The 24,859-nt window shown below is 36.5% G+C and overlaps 4 protein-coding genes and 1 long non-coding RNA gene across 6 annotated transcripts; 2 read left to right on the top strand and 3 right to left on the bottom strand.

Moving 5' to 3' along the window:
• Positions 1-598: 598 nt before the first annotated feature.
• On the bottom strand, positions 599-3,973 carry LOC116004579 (F-box protein At2g27310-like). Its single transcript, XM_031244690.1, has 2 exons — positions 3,688-3,973; positions 599-1,927 (listed from the first exon to the last, which is right to left on the bottom strand). Exon 2 carries the CDS (start codon positions 1,911-1,913, stop codon positions 786-788), a length of 1,128 nt encoding a protein of 375 aa, XP_031100550.1. The 5' UTR covers positions 1,914-1,927; positions 3,688-3,973; the 3' UTR covers positions 599-785.
• Positions 3,974-6,852: 2,879 nt separating this feature from the next.
• On the bottom strand, positions 6,853-8,821 carry LOC116004877 (small nuclear ribonucleoprotein SmD1a-like). Its single transcript, XM_031245069.1, has 4 exons — positions 8,733-8,821; positions 8,545-8,621; positions 7,281-7,472; positions 6,853-7,160 (listed from the first exon to the last, which is right to left on the bottom strand). Exons 1-4 carry the CDS (start codon positions 8,744-8,746, stop codon positions 7,099-7,101), a joined length of 345 nt encoding a protein of 114 aa, XP_031100929.1. The 5' UTR covers positions 8,747-8,821; the 3' UTR covers positions 6,853-7,098.
• A 1,543-nt stretch (positions 8,822-10,364) lies between these two features.
• Positions 10,365-14,056, bottom strand: LOC116004211 (uncharacterized isomerase BH0283). 2 transcript variants are annotated; one of them, XM_031244171.1, is made up of 6 exons: positions 13,919-14,056; positions 13,597-13,824; positions 12,349-12,630; positions 12,027-12,188; positions 10,915-10,978; positions 10,365-10,775 (listed from the first exon to the last, which is right to left on the bottom strand). In XM_031244171.1, exons 1-6 carry the CDS (start codon positions 13,952-13,954, stop codon positions 10,735-10,737), a joined length of 813 nt encoding a protein of 270 aa, XP_031100031.1. In that variant the 5' UTR covers positions 13,955-14,056; the 3' UTR covers positions 10,365-10,734. The 2 variants fall into 2 exon arrangements, with proteins under 2 accessions (XP_031100031.1, XP_031100030.1); XM_031244170.1 differs by having other exon boundaries at positions 10,895-10,978; positions 13,919-14,048.
• LOC116004212 lies at positions 12,101-12,885 on the top strand. Its single transcript, XR_004094765.1, has 2 exons — positions 12,101-12,205; positions 12,332-12,885. It is a non-coding gene; the product is annotated as an uncharacterized LOC116004212 (long non-coding RNA).
• Positions 14,057-20,609: 6,553 nt separating the features above from the next.
• On the top strand, positions 20,610-22,815 carry LOC116005189 (adenylate isopentenyltransferase 3, chloroplastic). The gene has a single exon (XM_031245446.1). The coding sequence runs from the start codon at positions 21,044-21,046 to the stop codon at positions 22,046-22,048; it is 1,005 nt and encodes a 334-aa protein (XP_031101306.1). The 5' UTR covers positions 20,610-21,043; the 3' UTR covers positions 22,049-22,815.
• The last annotated feature ends 2,044 nt before the right edge of the window (positions 22,816-24,859 follow it).

Raw genomic sequence — 24,859 nt, forward strand, 5'->3', positions numbered from 1 at the left:
GTCAAGATATGCCTCCTCACTCACGACTAGGCAAGCATCCACATCACTCGTCTTTCTCTCCTCCCCTTGACTGGCTCCGAAAGACGCAAGACAGTCAACCACGACTAGGCAAGCATCAACATCAATCGTCTTTCTCTCCTCCCCTTGACTGGCTCCGAAAGACGCAAGACAATCAACCACGACTAGGCAAGCATCAACATCAATCGTCTTTCTCTCCTCCCCTTAGACTGGCCCCGAAAGATGCAAGACAGTCAACCACTCTATTTTGCTCACGATAAATTGCTCGGAAGTAAATCCTCCAATCTCTGTTGTGATATGTCACTTATTTTTTAAGAAAATGCGGGATTCTTAAAAAATGGAAACCGTTGATTAGTGTTTTTTTTTTTTTGGTGTGATTTGTTCCACCGGCCGTGACTAATAAAATATGCCTAATACCCAACACCAGTCATGAAGAAGATGGGGACAAGATTTGATGGTCCCCATTACTTTTAACGTGCTCCGGCATGCCCAAACGTGGAAGTTGTATTATGTTGTCATGACCAAAAACACTAAAACGTGATATCCCTCCTAGAGATTAAATAGCAATTAAGAAAACAGCTAAGAATGAGCAGAAATGGATCCAATTTTTTTGGGTAAATACTGCATACATTGTACTGTACTAGGAATAGCCGACAATGTCGGCCAGGAGAGGTTTTCGAGTCACAACTATTGGACTTACTCGAAAAGGATTGTTTCCCAATCCCGAGGGCTCCCACTCGGGGAAGGACTTAACGCTTAACAGCGTGTTACAGAAAGTAGTACCAAAATGTGGCGCAGGCTGCTATGCCGCTGAGGATGTAGAGCCTATCTAGGCGGCTTTCGTTTCTCATCTTCTCTTCCTTCAGCTCGCTCTGCACTTTCGAGTACAGCTGACAGGACTCGAGGGCCTCGTTGTAGTTCTTGCTCCTCTGGCAGCTCAGCGCCTCCTTGAGGACGAGCAGGCTGTTCCTTCCGTTAACGTGGGCGCCTTCCATGTCGCCTAACTGCATGCTCAGTTCGGTCATCTTGAGAGTCGTGTGGGCGCCCCCGCCTTCTGTGTGGACCACTCTGAACTTCATGAGAAGGATGCATTCGACAGCGTGGCATGGAAGGATGTCCTTGGCTGGCAGAATGGAGCCGAAGCGTATCAAGAAGTCCTTGTCCGTTGGCCAGTGTCGCTGCCCCCCGAGAGGGCTCCAGCTCGAGAGATTAGCGGCTTGTTTGATCTTCGTGTTCACGACGATCCAACTGAGCCTGATTCCGTCTCGGAGCTCCTGCCACAGTTTCCCGTCTTTCCTCTCTTTCTCGAGGGATGTAATGGGAGGTAGACCATCAGAAACCGAGAGCGTGACTTCACCTGCATCGTCGTCATCTCTGGCAGTGTAGGTGAAAAGATCAACCCGAAACGGGCAGTTATAGAACCATCGTTGGGCCCCATTAGCATTAGGGATGCCCCAAAGAGCTTTTGAGGAGATCGTTTTATCTTTGTATCTGACATCCACAATCGAGACAAAATCCGTTGGTGAAACATTCTCGGATTCATCTATGTCGCCATAATACTCAGCTTCGGTCCACTCTTCAGGATTCTCGAGGTACTCATTCCATCGGAATTCAGTCACTTCCTTGTTCACAATGAGCGGGAAACAGTCCGCATAGAACTTTTTGAACCCGCCTATTGACGATATCAAACTCTTGACATCATCTCGGTTAGTCGATGGCCACATAGAAGCGCACACGTTTTCCCATAACTTCTCTTCCTTCGATATAGAGCAGAAGGCTGCACACGCACAGGCTGCGCTAGCTAAAGTAGCACCGTCAAGACGCTTTAGTATGTCGTAGAATAGATCACTACTTAACGAAGCCATGTTTTCAACCGGTGTAACTGATGTTGCCATAGTTTTCTAATCATCTGAAAGTATACAAGCAAAATTACGTTAGACAATTCAGAAATGCATCGAAAATCAATCAATAATACTAAAAACAACACAAAACAGCCTTCTGTTTCATATGTGAGCCAAAGCAAAGCTCAAACTCCACATTCATATTAAAGCCCCGGGATAAGTGGATAGCACTCATCATCATATCGTCTTTGTTTGAGATCTTTGATTCTTTCCTATGATCTTTATCACATTGTAATTGTAATTAATGTATTTTATGCTGCTAGTTAATCACGTTCTTCCTGCACAGATATAGTTTTACAAACAGTAACTTGAAATCAAACAGGTTGAATTGAAATTTGTTGAACCGCTAAAAACGAAAAACTTCATAATCTTATCCTTTCAAGATCAAGGGAACGGGATGCAGTGATTCATCAAACATTCAAACAATCGTCACAAAGCCCAGAACAATATGTCGATATGACCAAAACCAAACAGTAAACCATAACATCTTCCATTACCTGTATCTGATATGTTCCACGAGCACAACTGTTATACCACACATCTATTCTAAAACAGACTTCCCCAACCTTACAAATTGAATTTAGAGGGTGCTCTCCAGGAGGTTAAAAATTTTCTTACCGGTCCATCTATTTTCATGCATGTTTTCACAAATTACCCCATGTACTATATATCACCTGCTGTCAGCTTCATTAGCAGGCCATCTGTCATGTCTAATATCAATGTCGCTTTACAAACATTTGTAGCTTTTACCCTCAAATATTCATCATTTCTAAGGACAGTATACGCTAAAACCCTGAAACCTTAACCAGTATCATACATGTTCTGCAACCACTCATAACAAAGTTTCAACCTTTCCCCTGCAATATCATCTCTCCATCCAAGAATCAGCATTTTTCTCTAACATAGTATATCTAGAGTACTCAGAAAGACACTGCAAAGCTATCTAAGTAAACCTCTATCTCGTTAGCAAACCAAAAGCGGAAATTCCGGGGCAACTCTAGCCAAGTTTGTCAAACTGTTGACTTGATAATCACAAGGTTACAAGTTCAACTCCCAGCGGGAGCAGCCTATTGGCCTGGTTGGTTTAAGCCGATTAGCTATAAGAAACTTAGGCTAGTTTATTACCTTGTGATTCTTTGCCGGTTAGATTAATAGAGTCACGAGGCTGAGCTTACTTTGTGCACAGCCTCAGCAGTCGTTGCGGGTTTCCCTCATCACTCAAAAGGGAATTCCCCAACCTGCTATGTCAAAAAGAAGTAATTTCTCTAATACCCAACTAAAATCTCCCAGGAAGGTTCAAATACTGGAATACACCAGCTTTTCTGCAGGTAACTGGGGTTAAAGCCAAACCTTTGACTATTTTTTTTTCCAAAAGGATTCAAAATCACTACACTTTTGCATCAGTCCAAAACAAAAACAGAAACCTAATATGGAGTAATCAGCTAACAAAGAATGCTACAAACATAAACCCATAGGGAAGAATAAGCAAACAAAACAAAGCAATTTAGGGTAAAGGATGCAGTTCAAGGATAGAGTCCTGCAAACTGACAAAATCCCAGAAATTTAAAGGCTCCAAAACAAAGAAATTTAGGATTAAGGAAGGATACAGTCTTACAAACTGACAAAATCCCAGAAATTTAAATGCTCCAAAACAAAGAAATTTAGGATAAAGGATAGAGTCTTACACACACTGACAAAATCCCAGAAATTTAAAGGCTCCAAAGCCCAAAACCCAAGGAATAATTTAGGGGAAACATTAAAAACATACCTCTGTGGTCCAGAAACTAGCGGGTCGGCAAAGCCATGGCGGTGAAGATGGTATTTGAAGCAGAAGAAGAAGAAGATGATTTGTGATTGAAGACTGTGGGTTCAGGGGTCACTTTCTTCTGAATTTCCCCAAGATTTTCTTGGGGGCCCTTCTGCAAAATTGCGATATTCCGTGTACCTGCAATATTCAAGAATTTGTGCGTGTCATCACTAGAGTGTGTTGTATACAATAGAGGATTATCTGTGTGTTTCTGCGGTGGATTATAACAAAACTGCAGGATTAACGTTGGTGAACAAGAACCGGCTATGTCTTTGCCAGCTGCCACGTGGGAAGTCAAAAGGAGACCAGGTGGGCCCATTGACGAGCTTTACAATGCGTGACAGTGTTGGACTCAAAACTTCCAAGTCATCATATGATAAGGTATACTATACATACCAGTTGCAGATATTTTAAAGTTTAGATATTTTTGTTTATTAATTTGAGCTTTCAACATAGTGGGGTCACTTATTTTTGGTTTATTTGTGAAATTTTATGGTCATTTTCTTCCCAATTTAGATTTTTTTTATTTTTATTTTTTTCCATGAAACGAGAGAAACTCAAAATTATTATTTGATGATATGCACTAAATAAATCTAACAAATCACACAAATAATGCATCCTATGCAAAGAGCTCTACTAAGGGTGTTTGAACAAATATATTTGTGATTCTAACAACTCCTAACCAAGTTAGTTGAATAAGTAATTTTTTTATTTGAACTAATCAATTATGTACAAACCATGATGGTTTATCTCCTTAATGATCTTTTACCTTTCTTGGTTTGAACCAGTCAACTATAGACAATCAAACTCTAAGCAACAATACTCTAATGCCATGTTAGGTTTTTGCTTGCAAGAAACCTGAAAATTTTGCAAAATTAAGGGTATATTTTACAACTTTTGATATCTGAAACTGAGACTACCAATAAATTAAGCAAACATTATTACATAGATCATGATCCATACAGCTGTATACACCATAAATAAAAGTACATACATTATTTTATATACTACGTAATATTAAATAATGTACATTTAATATAAAAATAATGTACTTTTAGTATATTAAAAATAATATGTATGATCCACACAAGTATGTAGATCATGGTTCCCACAATAATTTGCCTAAATTAAGGTAAGTTCTAAGGTGAATGAGCAAAAGCCCAATACTAGGAAAACCCCAAGTGGACTTGTTTGCTCAAGCTCTCTCGGAAACAATCAACAGCTTCAATCTCTTCATATACCAATCAAAGCAACAGCAAGCAAGCTAAAACCATCACCAAAGCCCTCTTCTAGATTTCAAAGAATATATCTTAAAGCACAAGAAGTAAGCCCTTGACTCATCTTTATGAGACAGACATTTCAACTAACCTGCTAATGATAACATTCAAATGTGCTTATGTGCTGGATCTGTGCTGTCAATGTGATCATTAAACAACGAAAAGTAACTAGTCTCAAACACCATCAATGCTTCAGAAAGCTATAGAGTCATAAATCATAGAAAATTATTCACAAATCATAAGCAAGCTAAGCAAGATATACTATCTACTCCATGCATGAAGGGTCATCAGTCACAACTCAAAATCAACCAATTACAAATCAAATAAGGCAACACAGAGTTTAACAGCACAGATACATCAAACCATCTTGAAACTCAATCCTCGATCATAAATCATAAGCAAGCTAAAAGAAAGATGTACTAGTCAGCTTATTGATCAATCTACTCCCCACATGAAAAAGTTAACCAGTCACATCTCAAAATCAACTATTTACAAATAAAATACAGCAACACGGAGTTTAACAGCACAATACATCAAACCATCTTGAAACTCAATCCTCGACTCGGTCAGAGGGCTTACTAGTCATAGATTCATAAATTATTAGTGAGTACTAGTCAGCTTACTGATCAATCTACTCCCGGCATGAAAAGGTCACCAGTCACATCTCGAAACCGACCATTTACAAATCAAATACAGCAACACAGAGTTTAACAGCACAGATACATCATCCTCAACTTGGTCAGAGGGCTACACTCTTTGCCATTGGCCAAATATGACAACTGTGACCTAACCTTTGAAGCTTTCCACAACTTTCATTTGCAAATTGCAAGCCAGTTGTGTTTTCAAGGTCAATCTATACTAACTTAGCATTCGTAGCTGCCGCAACAAAAGGAAACACAGAAATAACAATTAAGAGGCAGAGGAATTATTCAACACAGACAGTTAGAAACAGAAAGGGGGAAAGTTCATCCAACAGCATATGTCAGTCTAATACAGAGATTGGAGAAAACTAATCGGTCTTAACAGTACTAATACATGCTTTCCCTATAACCTTGGCGATCAGAATCAGCTGCTTTCCTTGGGGGCGTCGTCCTCCGCTTCCAGCGGCAACATTTCGGGTGCATCATCATCCGGGTCGTGACTCGGGTCGGATTTGTTCAAGGCGGCTCTGGCCTTGTCTAGCAACGGCTTGAAGGCGAGCTCAATTGCTAGCCATCCGGCAGCTAGGGCTCCGAAAACCACCGCCGCTTGTTTCAGCGAGTTTTTCTCCCTCTCCCCCATTTAATCTCTTTATCCTCTTCTCTTCAGACACCAATCTTATTTACCCACTATTGTTTATTTATAGCCTCATTTTTAAAGATATTTTTCTGAAAAAAATTTAGTTTATTATTCTTAAATTTATTTTAAAATATGAGTAATATTACATTTTTTTTTACAGGAAATTATAACAGACGAACTATCCGGCAGATTAATCAGATACCCGCCGTGTTAAGTCACCCAAATATCTGACGGGTTTTAGTGTTTTACAGTAAAAGAAACGGACTGAACCGCTAAAATTTAAATTGATATCCGTTCGAGATGGTCACTCTTGTACCCAATCCGTCCAAACATGTCCATTGCACACCCCTACTTCAAACGACACAAACTTGAGCTATTCAAGTTCAATACTCTATATAAGACTATAACTAAAACAACAATTCGTTTAAAATTGTCTGCTTTGACACACAACACAAACTTGAGCCTATTCAAGTTCAATACTCTATAAAAATACAAATAACAATTCATTTAAACCTGACGCGAACCTAAATCTATAAAAGCCCACTCATTAGTCATTAGGCACCTCTAAACATTATCAAACCAAAATGTCATATGGATTGATCAGATTATCATGTATTTGACCCACCAAGTTATACGGAGTAATTAACAAAGCAATATACTAATGAAAATCTCATAATCCACTCAAAGTAGTAACTAGTAAGTAACAGATTGGCATCCATTCCATGCTATTAAACTACATAACGAAATAGACTCTCCATCATGAATACATGCGTCTACACAAACAGATGTCACAAAATGGGGAATGACTTGAAGGCCTTTACCGGCCTCGCCCACGGCCACGCCCGCGTCCACGGCCCCGACCCCGGCCCATTGGCCTTCCTGAACATGGACAAAGAAAGCAAGACGACTTTAGATGTAGCTAAGCACATAATGTCATAGAACTTAGTGAAGTGATGGTTTGAACCAACAAAAGTGTTGACCAGGGGATTAGAACTGTACCAGCAGTTGGCTTCTTAGGCTTCACTCTAGGAGTTTCTTCCACTAGCAAAGTCTCGAGATTTAAGCTATCGGGGAGGATGTAATAGCGAATGTTGTTGCCCCTTACACTCAGGTGATCCATAGTCACGGGATTTTTGCCTTTCGGAGTAAGCTTTACTGTCTTCAAGTGTGTGTTCATGCTAACATCAACACCTGTAAAAATGTGAAACATGATAGAAATAAGTATTCTTAAGTACATTAGGAGTATGTGAATCCAAGAAAAATGGATTCATGAATCTCTTTACAATCATAGCTCTAAAATGTATACATGAATCTCTTTATCCATATGTATAATTATTATTGGATATATCTTGTTTATGAACACACCCCACATCCCTCAACTCAACCATGACAAAAGATAAGCATATAGGCAAATAATTCAAAACCCAAACATATTAGGCAAAGGATGCATCATCCTTGTTGAGCCCATATGTGAACACACATAGATCAATCAACCAAAACACTTTGCTCCCTCATTCTAGACGTGGAATGCATAAAGATCACAGAGGATATCTAAACCAAAGATTTTGTGTATATAATATCCATTCTCTCTGGCAAACAAAAGTGGCAAGTGCACACTACACTAGTGAGTATCTCATGCAAGATTATCATCTAATAAACCATGATTTAAGTGACTCTGACTAAACCACTAAACCACCAGACTATTCCGCCTACAAACACAATCACAACATACAACTCAGCAAAGAAAATCAGATCAAGAGTCCATGTTGGATTTCGATAATAGTCCCCCATGCTATAAATTATTGAACAGCTACATTTCTTTTGTTTCCCATTAATATGCGAGACACTGCCACCCCCTCCCCAAATCGGGAGCATCGGTTCAAACGTTTATCAAGCTCAATTATAGAAACTCTAACCAAACACTTTCTTGAGCTTCATTTCTTAGTTCAGAAGCTTCCTTGGGCCAGTAAGAAACAAAAGTAAAGCCAGTACACAACTTCATTTCCAACTATTAGAAGTAACTCAAAGTAAAATGAAGTTGAAAACTGCAAGTTAGCAACCGCTCAAGAACTGGGAAAAAGGTCTTCTCCACCTCAATACTTCGTATATAACACAAGTAAATAACTACCTAGTTTATAATGTAAGTTTTAAACTCAAACACAGATTATTCAGCTCGATAATCTAGCAGATCGCAAGCCTTGAACACGACAGACAATACGATCCGAAAATATGCAAATCTACAGATTGTGTTCACGAGAAATACCTGTAATGGTTCCGTGAACGACAGTTCCGTTCTTGAGCTCAATCGAGACCGTCTCATTGTTCAATTTCATCAAAAATCTGAAGAGAACAAAAACAAGAAACAGCAGTTAACATACGCGTTAGCCAAATACGGAATCGAAATGTGTAAAAGAAAATAAGAAATGCAGTGATTTGCATCGGTAAACCGACCTGACAAGCTTCATCGTTGAGAGAGTAAGAACAGAGAAGCTAGGGCTATGTCGAAGCGATAGAGCGCAAAAGCCTCTGCAGCCTGGAGGACGGGGTTTTAGGGCACGAATCGGGCGGTCTATGGAATTTTAATCTTCATTCTTCAGCCACCTCTACGACGTCGTTTTTGCTCTCTGTTTTTTTTTTTTTTTTTTAATTTTATTTTTATACTCCATTTTTCTTGTTTCTTTTTTTTTTTGAAATAAAGACGAGAGATTTCATTAAAATAAGTCCAAGCTCAGAACATGAGCAATGGAAGGAAAAGGAATAGAAAGACAGTCCATACGGTCAGACACTGATAAGGCTTCCCTAGCTAAACAATGGGCAACCCTATTCGCATACCGTTTCGCAAACAAAAAGCTTAAGTTGGAAAAACTAGAAGCTATTTTCCTAATGTCATCAAAAATAAGATCAAGAGAAGACGAGAGATTTCATTAAAATAAGTCCAAGCTCAGAACATGAGCAATGGAAGGAAAAGGAACAGAAAGATAGTCCATACGGTCAGACACTAATAAGGCTTCCCTAGCTAAACAATGGGCAACCCTATTCGCAGACCGTTTCGCAAACTAGAAGCTTAAGTTGTTCTTGCCTGCAAAAAGCGAAATTCCGTCACGTCTTGGATCCGCACAACTTGTCCCAACAGGATAGTGAAATGATAAATTACGATGACTCAGCAACCCATTAGGTGGGAGTATAAGGAGCACGTCACATTATGTGAAACTCTCACATGAATACCACACATGACTAATCCAATTGATTCGCATACAACGAGATATGACTAATCCAACCGAATCGCATACAACAATATATGACTAATCCAACTGATTCTAAATCGATCCCTTTGATGCTTTTATTTATTCTTAAATTTGTAGAAAAATTTTATAATATCAAAAATACACCATGTTAATGACATTTTTATAAATAATTACCACTACGTATATAAATATGTGATTGTCTTTTTTTATTTATAATTGTTATATTGTAAAACTTTTCATAATTTTAACTTGGGTAAAGTAATAATAATATTATTTGCTCACACAATTTTGTGTTTATACATATACTCATAGTTTCACAATCTTGTTTTTATTATATATATTGACCATACTACGACTAAGCAAATACAAAATTTGTACATATTTAGTTTTTCTTTTTGCTGTTTAGAGAAATTCTGCAATTACTATATGAAAATGTAAATTAAATATTGTATAATAACTTACAAATTATATATAATAAGTAAAATATAAACCATAAAGGAGGGTGTGCTAGAAAAATCCACAACCACCAACGAATGTATGTTATGCTTTGTGATTTGTCCTAAATGCATAAATTTGTGTCCAAGTTATGGTGGGTTAAATTATCAATAAATTATTGTTATGCATGAATTCTTTAAAGGTGTTGGGTAATCATAAGTACACGGTTCTTATATGTTCACAGTGTTTGATTTTACAAAATGATGGATGCATTTATATATTTATTACACAAAGCATGCTTGTTAAACTCTCAACTATTCCAACTAAATTCTTCAAATTTAAAGATAAACCAAAAATTTGCGTAACAGAGCCACCGAGAGGTATCATCCACAAGTGTAAGAGATTTGTGACGAGTCATTGGGACATTCATATTTATAGAAAGCAAATTCAAAGTACACAGATTGACTAAACAGGCTATTGATTGTGAGAATAACTGGGCAGACCTTGAGGCACCTTTAGAAGAATTAAGGATCATCTTGGAAGGAGACTGTGCGGGCTTTCCATCCAATGATTGTCTTAGCATGATCACTCGATGGTTGAGGTTTTCCCGTCCATTTTATTTATTAAAAAAAAAAAAAAATACATCAACGACAATTTTTGCTCCCTACTTGTCAAGTAGGAGTAGCACATACATCCTTGATCCATACTAAACCAAAACCAAACCTTCCATCACAGCAACAGCCTTCCCACTTATAAGCACTCTTTGCTTAGCTTCATCTACAAGCAGCTTTAACACCCCACCTCTTGCAGATGCCTGGAATTGGCAAAGTAGAGAAAATTGAAAGGTGGTTCGTTTTAACTTATAGAGTTATAGTTAGACTATACGTTTATTATTTATATATACTATAATCGACAACGTGAGGGAGAGTATACTGCATAAGCAACAAAATCACATTTTCCTAGCTTCTTGTGCCAATAATGAGCCAACGCACAATGTGCACTCCCACAAACTGGATCCTGAAATGGTATAGAAATTCATTTAACAATAGAATTGGAGAAAATGTTATACCTCAACCATGGTTGAAAAAATCGCTAGGCAGAGCTAGCGCCTGTATAATTTTTTATTTTTAAAAATTTGTTTAAAATTTTTAAATTTTTGTAAGACTAATAATTATAAACTATTTAATACTAAAATATTAAATATTAATATAAAAACATCTAGAGTTTCAACAAGTTCGGGTTATTTCGCTCAATAGGGTTTTTAGGCAACAATAACTAATTGGCGCCTAGTCGGTGCCTAGGAGGTCTAGTCGATACCTAAGAGGCCTAGTCAGTCAGCGCCTAAACGACCTAAGTGGCGCTTAGACAACCTAGTCGGCCGCCTAGACCATTGATTATGGGCAAAAACTTGTGTGAGACCATCTCACCATGAGACGGGTCGGGTCGGGTCGGGTCAAGATGCAAATGTAACACTTATATGCACAAATGTCATACTTATATGCTCAAATGTAATACTAATTAGGAATAAAATTTTTGTTACTTATAAGGGCAAATCTAATACTTTTAAGGGAAAATACAATACTTTTACATTTCGATTTAAAGTATTATATTTGCCCTTATAAGTAAGGGGCACTTCTCAACATTACTTATTATGAAAAATGTATTACTTTTTCTCTTATAAGTAACAAAAAGTGTATTCTTGATTAGTGTTATATTTGAGCATATAAGTATGACATTTGCACATATAAGTATGATATTTGCATGGTGCTTTGACCCGACCCGACCCGTCTCACGAACAAGGATCCGTGAGACGGTCTCACACAAGTGTGACCCTTGATTATGGTGATACGCTAGGCAGTAGGTGTCGATTAATCGGTACCTAGATGGAATATTTACAACACTAATCTCAACTAAAAGTTACCTAAAAAAATTCATCTAAATGACTCTATCTGGTAAAAGATTACAAATATATGATCCAGTAAAATTAAGAAGGTCATTATAAAAGTCAAACTTGAAACTTATCAAATCCACTATCTAATCAACTTTAGCTCAGGTTAGCATGTACCTCTGGAACTCCCACTTTTGGCCAGAAAACACGGCTGAAGAAATCGAATCCGGATTGAGAAGGAGCAGATCCTGTTAAAATCATTCCTTTCCCTGAAAGTTTCTTGATCTCATCCATGTCAGGATCTACAGCAACAACTGCATCCGCCGAGGGGAGAACAATCTGCGAGAAAGACGCAGGTTCAAACTCTTTTCATATTATATAATTAAACAAATTAGATAATATCAATATTATCCAAGATATATTTAAATATACTAACATTAAAAATAATCAAAATTATCAAATTTTCTATGTCAATACACAAGAAATAAAGAATACATACAAAGAGATCGCCCTTGGCCGTCCTGCTGATCTCCACCACAGACGCCCCGTTCAAGCATTTAGCAACTGCCGGTATGTCGCCGGCGCAGTTGATGTCAGAAACGGGGATGATCGGAAAGTCTAGCTCGACGTAGAAAGTGTTATCGGCTGCTTGGTCGTCGGGTAACTTTCTGGCACACAAAACCCCAGAGAGTGTGGAGAACTCCACCGTCTCGGTTCTCACCAAACCATTTGAGAAGAGATGGTGCGCCGCCGCTACAGTGGCGTGCCCACATAGCTCCACCTGCAACGTAACGCACCTTTACTCTTAATCTCAATGAATCACACACCCAAATGCACCATAATCAAACCAATTATATCCTGGGCAACCGAACAAGTTGGTCTAGTTATTGACTTCAAATTATATCATGAACCATGATTTACCTTGCATGGTAAATCCTGGTCCAAAAATAATATTCAGATTATGTGTCCGTAGTTGATACATTATGGCCTGCTGTTTGGTAAATGGTTGTTAGCTGATTGGGTTGGCTGTTTGGAATAGAAGGTATGATTTGTTGATAACATTAGCTGATTGTAGAAAATTGTTTGATAAATTAACTGGTAGCTAATAGTTGTTTGGTATAATTTCTTTTCTCAAAAAGCTAATTGAAAAGGCTGCTTTGAGTAGCCTTTTGAATTTTAGTATTTTTGGAGTTACAAAAAGCTTATTAACCAAACACTTATATTGATTTTTAACCAAGTCAAACAACTAATAGTGGTCGCATAAGTCAAAATTGACTGATAGGCTTATTATTTACCAAAGAGGGTCTATGTATATTTCATTGACTATTTATGTACTTGTAGCTATATGTTATGTATCAATAATTATCAATTTATTTGTTTACGTGTACAGATTGTTAGATATAGGTACAAAATATGTTAATTGAAGATACATAATTTTTGTATTAGGTCATCAGGGTGTACAATGCAATATAAATCATGATCCATGGTATAACAATGATCCATAGGATAAAATTAGGTAATCCTAATTCGCCCATCATACTAAATAGACTGGGTCGAGCTGAGCCTCCTTAAACTGGACATTGATCTAACTAGTTCATTTGAGACTTCTATACTCTATACATACACACCCTCGGATGGTAAGTGACTATGGTTTCCCTTGCTACTCAAAAAAGTAACTAATTGTATGATATGAGCTGAGGATATTGAAGAAATGGAAGGCGAAATGATGTGATTAAACGCAACTGACCTCAACAGCGAAGGGAGTGAACCAGCGAAGGTGAAACCTAGGATTCACGACAGCACTGTCAGAAAGAACCACCTCGGACTGGGCGATTCTAACGAGGAAACAAGTCATGGGAGCATTGAACTCGCGAGCAATACATTTCATCCACTCACTGTCCCTCTCTGATTCCTCGTCTAACACACAAACCAAAGCTGGGTTTCCTTTGAATGCCGAATCTGTGAACACATCCACCTGATAGATATAACACAAAACTCTCTTCTTGATTAGACTGTGAATCACACAACTGTAAAACTAAGGGAAATAGATGAAGAAGGAAGTTAATTACCAGAGAGCATTTGACGGGCTTCTTGAAATTGGCCATTGTAGTAGCACAATAATGGAGTACAGTACAGTGCAGACACAAAATTAAAGCAGGACAGTTTTATATATATACCACTGTTTGTCTGTCTTTAGTACGAGTATTATATGTTTTTGTCGGAATTGACGGCTCTTGGTGAACAAGTAATGTTGACCAAACCTTGTGCTGACTGGGATCAGTGTAAAAAATATTCAAACAATTTATGATTTGTTAGAGCATTCTTAGTGGTTACTCTTTAAAATTTGATTCAAATAGTCATGATGTACAAGTATTTAATTGAGTCGAAGATTCAAACTCAAGAATCTTTTGATCAAATCTCTATGTATTTTACACATAAAACAGACAAATAAACAAATTAAAGCATTGTCAAACTTGAGCTGAGATTCAAGCTCCAAAGAAAAACCAAACTTGGTTACATCCTAGACTTTTGCTGAAAAACCAAACACAACAATCTGCAAACTAAAATCCTAGTATTCTCCGTACCCCTCTAATTTCATCTGCATTCAAACGAGTAATCAGTTCGTTCAACCACAATGTTACAAGTTTGATTTTAATTTTCTTATTTTGAGTCAATTAGTTATGAACAACTTATGTTGGTTAATCTCTTCTCGTCATTCGTCATCGAAAATAAACAAAACAAAGGTGTAATTTTGACAATGCCACTCATGTGATTCTGAAGAACCCAACCTTGAAAAACTATAAAATTCTGAAAAACATTGACCATGACCATGACCTTTTTGGGCCCAATTGCTAAAGAGAGTAAAGGCTCAACATCCCTATTTATTGGCTGGGCTGGACCCACAAGGCCTATGGGGCGATTTTGGGGCAGTGAAAATCTTTATAATGAATAATATATATGCAATTAAATGAAATGTTAGCTAGGGAATTAAATAGGACCAATAGATCCCCAACATTTATAACTACTTAGTTTTTTAAAAAAGCCCCAAAAAAGTGGCTAGATATAGTAACTAAAAGGGTGGCAAGAGTGGATATAGTATAATTCTTCCACATGGTAAAATTTTCTTGCTTCTCAACTCCTTACGTCTAAATCCGACAAGATAGTGAAGAGATAAATCGGTGACTCAACTGCTATTAGACTGGAAGACCAATGTCTGGTGTGCACAAGGAGCTAATCCACTATATTGAGTATAATTCTAACACTGCCAAAGCACAATTCTATATCCTAGAAATAAATCACGCTGACTCAACTGCTATTAGATTGCAGGCAAGAACTTGTATGAGACCGTCTCATCCTGAGACGGGTCGGATCAATATGTAAACGTAACACTTATATGCACAAATGTCATACTTTTATGCTCAAATGTAATACTAATCAGGAATAAAAATTTTGTTACTTATAAGGGTAAATGTAATACTTTTAAGGGAAAATACAATACTTTTACATTTCGATTTAAAAGTATTACATTTTTCATCAAAAGTATTATATTTGCTCTTATAAGTAAGGGACACTTGTCAACATTACTTTTTATGAAAAATGTAATACTTTTGCTCTTATAAGTAACAAAAATTGTATTCTTGGTTAGTGTTATATTTGAGCATATATATAAGTATGACATTTGTATGGTGCTTTGACCCGACCCGACCCGACTCACGAATAAGGATCCGTGAGACGGTCTCACACAAGTGTGACCCTAGATTGCATGATCAATGCCTGATGTGTACAAGGAGCCCATCCAGCATATTAAGTGTAACTCCAATGCGACTACCGAACCTCAATTCTATGTCCTTATTCATAATTTAAAAAGTCTAAAAAAAATTCTATAAAAAATCATTAAAATCTATCACTTTAAAAGTCATAGACCCCAAGATGCTAGCTAGAAATTTGGGTGGTCAATTATGATATATCTACACGGTAGTTGGTAACACTCGATTTCTGATTTTTATTCTCAAATTTCACCATATGATCAACCGAGCTGCCTATATGGTATTTAATTTAAAGATTTACAACTACATCTTCACATGTTTGATAAGATAAATCACTATGCCAACCAAATTTCCAACATAAATAATAGGTTGAAAATTGGAATATATCTCGTCCGTACTCCGTAGACCTAGTTTTCCGACAAAACTCATCGACCGGAATCTCTCCTTGTGTCGGAAAACTCATCCAAACTCACGCCGGCGGCGAAGATGCAGGTGTCGTCTTTACAGATGAGAAGCATTATATTATTATTGTGCGTGCAAAACTTTGAGTTGATATGATGCCCATTGCTTTATGTGGTGATCTGATTGACAGGAACTCTGCAGCATCAGTAGCTTTCAATCCCTTCATCCATGAAATAAAGCTTTTCACATGCAACTTGCCCATGGATGCATGCCAGCTGACTTATATCACATTATCACCTCTGCACATGCAACAATAACATATATTCTGTGCCCTCTGGACCTTTGCTGGTTAGGATCACAAAACAAACTTTTTCTAATGCATAACTATGGGTAATCTAGCTTAGATTGATACCAGGATCACAATATGGAGTTTAACCCCGTGGACAGTTACAGGTAAGTTGGTTTGCAGTCTTTTTTTACCAAGGTTACAAAACGAGATTTATTCTATATACAGTATATATCATCGTGTAGTGATTACATGTTTCCTAATCACTCCAAAAAGAACATATATTGTGCTTTTTCCCACTGTCACCAAAATGCAGTGCGTACATATATATATATTTTCGTGCATTTCGCACTGGATTCTGGGCTTACATCCACCATCCAGTCACCATAAAAATGGCAACTTGCAGCAACAATGTACTTTTTAACTTACTGTCTGATCATATCACCTGTCTTTCATATTACCCTTTTTTCTTGTCCTGTTTATTCTGCAAAGTACACTCCTGCATGGCAGCTCCGTCAGATCATACATGATATATATATATGCATGAGATTTTGAGATTTTTGCTTTAACTTGTCGGAATATAATATGTTATCATTCTTGATCCCCTTGTTGTTCAGAACTGATCAGATCATACTGGGTTTGGAATATATGGGAATATATATATATATATATATAAGTCTGGAAATTAATAAATTATCATCAAAATGTAATTTCTGCATCATCATTTGATCATGTTTGGGTGTGGAAAATGCTGCATGGCTATGGTGGCTCTTTAAAGTTTAAACTGGCCACTTGTCTCTCTTTGGGTCGTCTATTTTTGCAGTTGTAAGGCACCATGTCGTGTCATAATCTTACCAGAAAACGATGTTGCTTCTTCCCCCACTCGGGTAAATCCCTCACCTTTTTGCTTGAGAAAAACAGTACGATTTTGCGTTGATTCCTTCGCAAATGAGAGATAATAATATCAAACTAATAAACCTTCGGCTCTGAATTAGTTTTTGTGGTGGAATTAAAATTCGCTTAGTTTTGAGTGTCTGTCATTGGTGATTTCTCGTTGAAAGGTCTCGATGAATAATGGGAAAAGATTGGTTGGAATTAAAAAAGATGTATGTCTAGAGTGATTTGGTAAGGTGGTACGTGCTTGATAATATGAGGACACCAAAAAGAGTTTGAACCATCTATAGTGGGCCGCTACGATTAAGAGCTGGCTAACTTTTGTAGTGGAGTACAATTATAGGGTTGTAGCTTAAATGTCGATTTTTGATAGTCTTGTTGAGAAGTGAGTACATGGGTTAGACATAACTATAAGTAACGGAACTACACAAACACTAAAAAAAATGGGGTCAGACTGACCTTGTTGGGCAGAGGCCAGGGAAGGAAAGTCAAGTACAATGCTTAGCTTCTTGAAAATGTTATGGTATAAGACGTCTTGGTTATTAATTATAACTTTTGACGTAATGGTAAGTACTTGATCGGTTGATCTTAACAAGTGGTACCAAAATTAGTCCATGCTAACTTCTTTTATGGGAAAAGTCTAACTCGAGCATATATAATTTTTTGGTTGAGGTAGAAAATCTATAGTCACTACTTAAAGGTATGCGCAGAATAAATTTCATTCTTACTTAATAACGCACAAACGCACAAACCACGCATATAGCACTCACACACTAAACATATTCTCGACATGACGAAATGCTGCATAACGTTATATGTTTGCATTGATTTAATATCATCGAAGTAGGGGAGATAAACCGTATCGATTGCCGAGTTAGCCGACGTACTGACCAAAACACGTTTATCAGACAACACCATTTTCTCCTCGTACCTTAGTAGTTACGATTTAATTCGAAATGATCGATGTGAGAATTCAGCGTTAATATGTTCAAATTGCAGACAACAAAATTAGAAATGCCTTTTCACACTTCATTTCTAAGTGGTTTCTAAGTAACTTCAATCGAGGACCGTATTTCATTATCTTGCATTCTTGTCCGACCGACAGACCCGATAGTTAATCATTTGTAAATTAAAGCGTCATTATGATGGAGAGTTCTAGAATTGGATTGGGTATAAATAGCTCTGCAATTGAAAATTAGTTAAATTTTATTGGAAAGATTATCAACGATAAACTTTATAATGTATAAAGTTATTGGAAAAATAATAATAATAACAGCTCGTTATGAATACTGATATCCACTCACTAATTTCAGACAAAGCTCAGCTTCATACATACCGTCGCACCCTAAGTTGATAAGTATGTCGGGAAGTTTATTTTTTATACTACATCATAAATTTTCTGTAGTATAATATACTGAAAATTATAGTAAAAAAAATTGATTTTTTTTTGTTTGGGGGTGGGGGTAGTGGTCCTACAATTTGAATCATCTCATATCTCATCTCTCTATTTATTCCTCTTTACATTATTAATTAGTCACTTTCTAGTCTTAATTATTTTTACTTATACCTTGACGTGCAAAACTTGTAATTAGATAAGTAATAAAATATGCACTCTGATCTCTACATAGTGTGAATTCGTCAAATTCCTACTTTGATTTAATTTGCACTATCAAGTACAAATTTTTTTACTTTTCCTAAAGCATATATTATTTGAAGTAAATATGTCAATTCTTGTGGAATTAGAGAATATTTATTTTGTTTTATTTGAGAGACATGGAGAATGAATATATGATCTTATATAAGGAACAATATATACTTATACCCTATAATATAAGATCTTTTTGCCCTTTATAACAATATATCATCTTTTTACATAAAAAAAAATTCTCTCTTTTGAGTCACAACAAGATGAATTGAACGCCTTTCAATTTCGAAATTAAACAAAAAAAAAATCAAATAAATAAAAGTAGATGGCAAGAACATGTGGATGCTTGGTACTATATAAGTTTAAACCCCAAATTTAAAAAAAAAAAAAAAAAACTTTCATTGTTTTTGCCCTAAAAACTAGTGGATCGGATGATGTAAATTAGGAGATGTGCTTCAATTGGTTAATATGCTCGCAAATGTTTATACAATAATGCCCATATAATAACAAGGTCAAATTCATATCTCCCTTTTAGGTTATTGGTAGGGTTATAATATATTACATCTTGTCAAGGTCGGCTAGCAAAATAAAATTTATGATTTGATGTTTGGTATTATATATTATATTGTGATGGAAAGAATTCAAGAGAATTTATTTATATTATCTTGAGTAGAAAAATTGAGGGCAAAACACTAAAGAAGCATCATGGATCATTCATATATGTATATATATATTTTGATCTCCCCACAAATGAAGCCAATGAGAGGAGAAATGAAATTCCCCTAGAATAAGATACTCTAACTTATATTCTTTGCCAATTTGTATATGTACCACAAACCAATAACCACTTAAAGTAGTAATCCCACCTTGGAAAAGAAACACTTTTTGTTCATTATCTTTCTTTCTTGGATCCATTGTCAACTCCCAACTAGTTCTTTTGTCCTCACAAATTATATATACACTTTTTAGCATTGCCATATATATCAAAGTTGATCTTTTGTAAGTTGCATTAGTAGTTCACTTATTAACTATTCTAAATTGGTATCTATAAAGGTCATCTCGATGCAAAGTATGAATTCGTATTTGTATAATTGAACTTTTTATAAAGATGATAAAATGTCTTTGTCTAAAATGTTTTAAAAATTTTTCACTTCTTTTCTTTATTATTTTTTTTTTTTTTTGTTATTTGCTTTGCAAATTTCATTGATATGACACTTAATAATATATTAGACGTTACCCAATTCAACTAGAAAAATTATAAAAGTCACAATAATTTTTTCAATGCCCTTTTCTCTAGTTAAACTATGATATCATACTAATTAAAGGAAAAAGAATAGTCTAATTGACCCAAATCTATAAGTTTAAGTAGGAGTGATTTAGGTCGTTTAAATATGATATTAGGAGTTCATATGCATATTTAAACTTGACCATCAAATATCAGTATAATATAAAAAATAAATGCTGAAAAAGACAATTGAGTGAATGGAACATTATATTACTTTCATATATCATAGATTTTTTATCGATTATATCTTTCCTGTATGAGATTACAAGTTTCTCTTGTAATTCAAACAATAAAACAAAAAATAAAATAAAAAATTCAAACTTTGTTCACAGAAGTACAGTTTCAGTTGACTAAAATCACATGTATAATTTATATATTATTATATATACATAGGAAAGTAAAACAAAGGCCCTACTTGCTAGCTTTTAATTACATGAATGTCTCCAAAAATATACTATAAATACTCATCCCCCACCGATTTGGCTAAACAAAAATTTTATCATCACTTCTAATACTCTTTGCATATTTCTCCTCTCTTTCCATTCTTCTCACAACATACCATATTGTATGCATCTTTTCTTTCAACTCCATTGATAGCTGACATCATTACTTGTTCCTCCCATCTTCCCTAGCTACCTAATTTCACACCATCCCTCTTCTAATTCTAATCTCGATACCAGTTTATAAGGCTGTTATACTTTGTCCCTTGACGATTTTAGTTACCGAGTCTGAAAGTAACTTTGTTGCGGCGTCTGAACTTTGTCCCGTGACATTATTAGCTGCAGCGTGTGAAAGTAACCCTGTTACAGCGTGTGAAAGTAACGTTGTTGCAGCTTTTGGAAGATAATTTACTAAGAGTGACGTAAATTAACAGATTTTGTGAGAATTTTGAGGATTGAATTGAAGATTCAACATATGATGATGACTACGAGATTAATGCAACCTTTAATGTGCAAACAAAAATTGCCTTTGTTGCACATTCCAAGTAGTGGAGGGATTGACCTGCAAATCCTGCAGCGGCGGCCGGAGAAGGGGAAAGTTGTGGTGGTGTTAGGGGCTACCGGCGCCGGAAAATCAAGACTCTCCATCGATCTCGCCACCCGGTTCACGGCGGAGGTGGTGAACTCCGATAAAATGCAAGTTTACCAAGGAATGGACATAGTGACGAACAAAATCACGGAGGAGGAGCGGAATCACGTGCCCCACCACCTCCTCGGAGTGATCGAACCGACAAAGAATTTCACGGCGACGAATTTTTGCAGCATGGCGTCTCGGACGATAAATTCGATTTCGGGTCGGGGCAACCTGCCGGTCATCGCCGGCGGGTCGAATTCGTTCATCGAGGCGCTGGTGGACGATTGCCGGTTTAAAACAATGTACGATGTAATGTTTTTGTGGGTCGACGTGGCGATGCCGGTGTTGCACGCGTTCGTGTCGGAGCGCGTGGATCGGATGGTGGAGCAGGGGATGATCGAGGAGGCGAGGAAAATGTTCGACCCGAAAAATGCGGACTATTCGAGGGGTTTAAGGAAAGCCATCGGTGTCGGAGAATTCCACCGATATTTCCGGGCGGAACCCACCGCGAACGCCGACACACGCGCCAGGCTGCTGGGAGAAGCCATCGACGCCGTTAAAATCAACACGTGCCAGTTGGCCTGTCGCCAGCTGGAGAAGATCCAACGGCTCAGGAACGTGAAAGGGTGGAAGTTGCACCGCGTGGACGCCACGGAAGTTTTCCGGCGGCGGGCCAGCGGCGTCGCCGGCGACGACGCGGAGGAGCTGTGGGAGAATCTGGTGGCGGAGCCCAGCGCCACCATCGTGACAAGATTCCTTCACGACTTTGGGCCACTAATTTATGCCGACGTGACATCCATTAGACCTGCCGTGATGGGCAGGGCCATGGTAGCTGCAACTCACTAGAGATTGTAACTCATGATTGCGACTCCCAAGCATCAATACCCCTTATGATTTCTTACCAAGAATAGGATAAGGTGAGAACCATGCCCATAAAAAGATGCGGACTAATATTAACTCTCGATATGGAAACGACCGACTACTCTAAAGTGACGGGAAAACACACTCACTATTTGGTAAATATTACGGTACAAACTTTTCACTGCTTAAAATCCACTAAGCATAACTGCAAAGTGCACCCTTAAAGTCCACTAAGCATAATTGCAAAGTGCACTGAGCAAAATTACAGAGTACATCCAATGATACATGGAAGTGCACTGAACCTTTCCGACTCTGATCTAAAAGTGGGCCCAACGATATATAAATGTGCACTCAGACGTGCGATTGCACTTTTACATATCCTTGAGTTTACTGGTTGCACTTTGTTATATTGCTTGGTGGATTTTTAGCGTTTAAAATTTTGGAATATTTACCAAAATATTATTGTATTTTTCTCCTTACTTTAGAGTCGTTGATCATCCTGAACCGACGACTAACATTAGTCCGTGTTTTTTACCTAAGAACTTGTTCTCACGTGAACTCAGCCCTTTATTACTATACTTATTATCCCATTAAATTAAATATTATTTTTGTATTTGTAACAATCAATTTTGGGAAGTTTGGATAGAACATAGTATGGTAAGTGTAATAAGCACATATATTGTAAAACATACAATGTTTTATGTTTTGACGTTTTGAAAGTGTTTAATATAATTTGATGTTCTTTTGAATAATTGTTAAAGAGTTACGTTGGTCGCTGTTGTTGCGACAAGTTTGGTTGTTGTTTCATGTGCTATAAGGTCCAATGTATGCTAACAACTAATCAAGAATGATTATTATATTATATAGTCCTAAAAGGGACGGTTGAGTGTGTAGAACATAATTTTCGTAATAAAAAGTCACGATTTCAATTCTTCCTAACACTTTTTCTGTTAAACCTATCGCACAGAATCTTCTTAGTACAGTTTAACTCTCTTAAGTTTATTTCGCATATATACATACCATCAAATAGTGAACCCAAATTTTACTCACAAAAAGAAAAGTGATTAATAGAATATAAAAAATACAATATTCAGGTAATTCGTACAATGATTGCAAAATCATAAATATTCACATGGATAGATACACAAATATAATATATCTATTTTGGTATAATATATATAATGTAGTTATATTCACTTATAAGAAACCAAATTAAATATTGTATATAATTCCATAACAAACCTTGTGAATGTAGACCAATTACGCGAATTATTACTAAATAATGTTGTGGCAAAAATATGCTTGCATGTGTTTCAAACGGAATTTAGAATAATATATATTACAAATATTCATATATAGTTGATGTGAAATTCAGACATTGTAACTAGACTATTCACACAATTATATTTTAATTTGATATATTCTCGAAAACTTATTCAAATAAAAATTTGTCCTTCATCTTAGCCGTCCTAGCTAGTGGAGTAATATTATTTCATTTCGATCTACTTTCAAATAATTCTTTAAGGTCTTATTTAATTTTATAATGATATATGATGGTGTTGCGGAAAAATTGATCGATGTGACAAATCATATGTATGTGATCAAGTCAACAATAATGTGATAAAGTGTGTAATGTCTTATGCATCAATGATAATAATATTTTTTTTTGGAAAACTATGAATCAATGATAATATAAAAATAATGTTAAAAGTAATAGTGAGACACATTAAATATACAGTTTCGTGTGTGTGTGTCGGAATACTTCTTTGCCATGGAACACTCATCTTATCCTTGCTCAACGGCTACAAAAGAGAATAGGCCCTATCTTGCTCAACAACCACAAAAGATAATAGGGAGGAGAGTAGGAGACCACAATACCAATAAATACTTATCATTATAGTGCATTTTGTATAATGTACATTCAGTATATTGTACTTTTAGTATATTAAAAATGTGATTTTTGTTATGGTCTACATAGCACTGTGTGGATCATGGTCAGCACAATAATTTTCTAACAAATTTGACCATAGTCTGAAAAGCATCCATATTCAAGAAATAGGCTAAAAAGAATTCATTATTTGATAAAATAAAATTTGGAGGTACCTATTGTTTGAAAAAATAAAAAAATGCTTCCAGTGGCAAGGTGAAGCTTGATCTCTGTTATGAACATTTGGGATTTGGGTTCGAGATGAACTCATCGTGCATAAAAGTATGCAATTTGGTCTTGAGTCTTGAAACTAGATTGATGTAATTTACTTTCTCATAAATCTAAGTGCAAGTTCAAGGAATTCAGTCGAAATAGGGAAATCTAGATTATTGAAAAAAAAAAAAAAAAAAAAAGCCTCAAGGGTCAAGAGTCAAATCAAACTCCTCAATAGAGTTATAGAGCAAGTAGCTTAGGCATGTACCTAACGCTAGTTGCATACACCGCCATTTTTAGTCATTTCCATTTGGCAATTCTTCAAATCATAGTCTCAATGATGCCAAAATTCCGAGCTTGTGACTTGCGTTAAATCCGGTCGACCTAACCCGTTACATGTAGCACGGCTCAAATAATCAATGACTAATGATTTTTTTAAATCAAAATAGACCGATCAATGATTACCTCTAGTAAAATTTGAACCCATACACCATGATTAATAGTTCAGTCTTTTGTCACTTGCACATGACCTTAAAATTAATGATTAATGATGATTTAATAAATAGGATGTGTTTAGTTCATTTTGAATAAGATTTCGAATTAAAGTTTTGCAAATAACACTATTCAAGTGTGGAAATATGTTACGGTACTTAAAT

This window comes from Ipomoea triloba, chromosome 14, assembly GCF_003576645.1.
Source record: "Ipomoea triloba cultivar NCNSP0323 chromosome 14, ASM357664v1".
Classification (NCBI taxonomy): domain Eukaryota; kingdom Viridiplantae; phylum Streptophyta; class Magnoliopsida; order Solanales; family Convolvulaceae; genus Ipomoea; species Ipomoea triloba.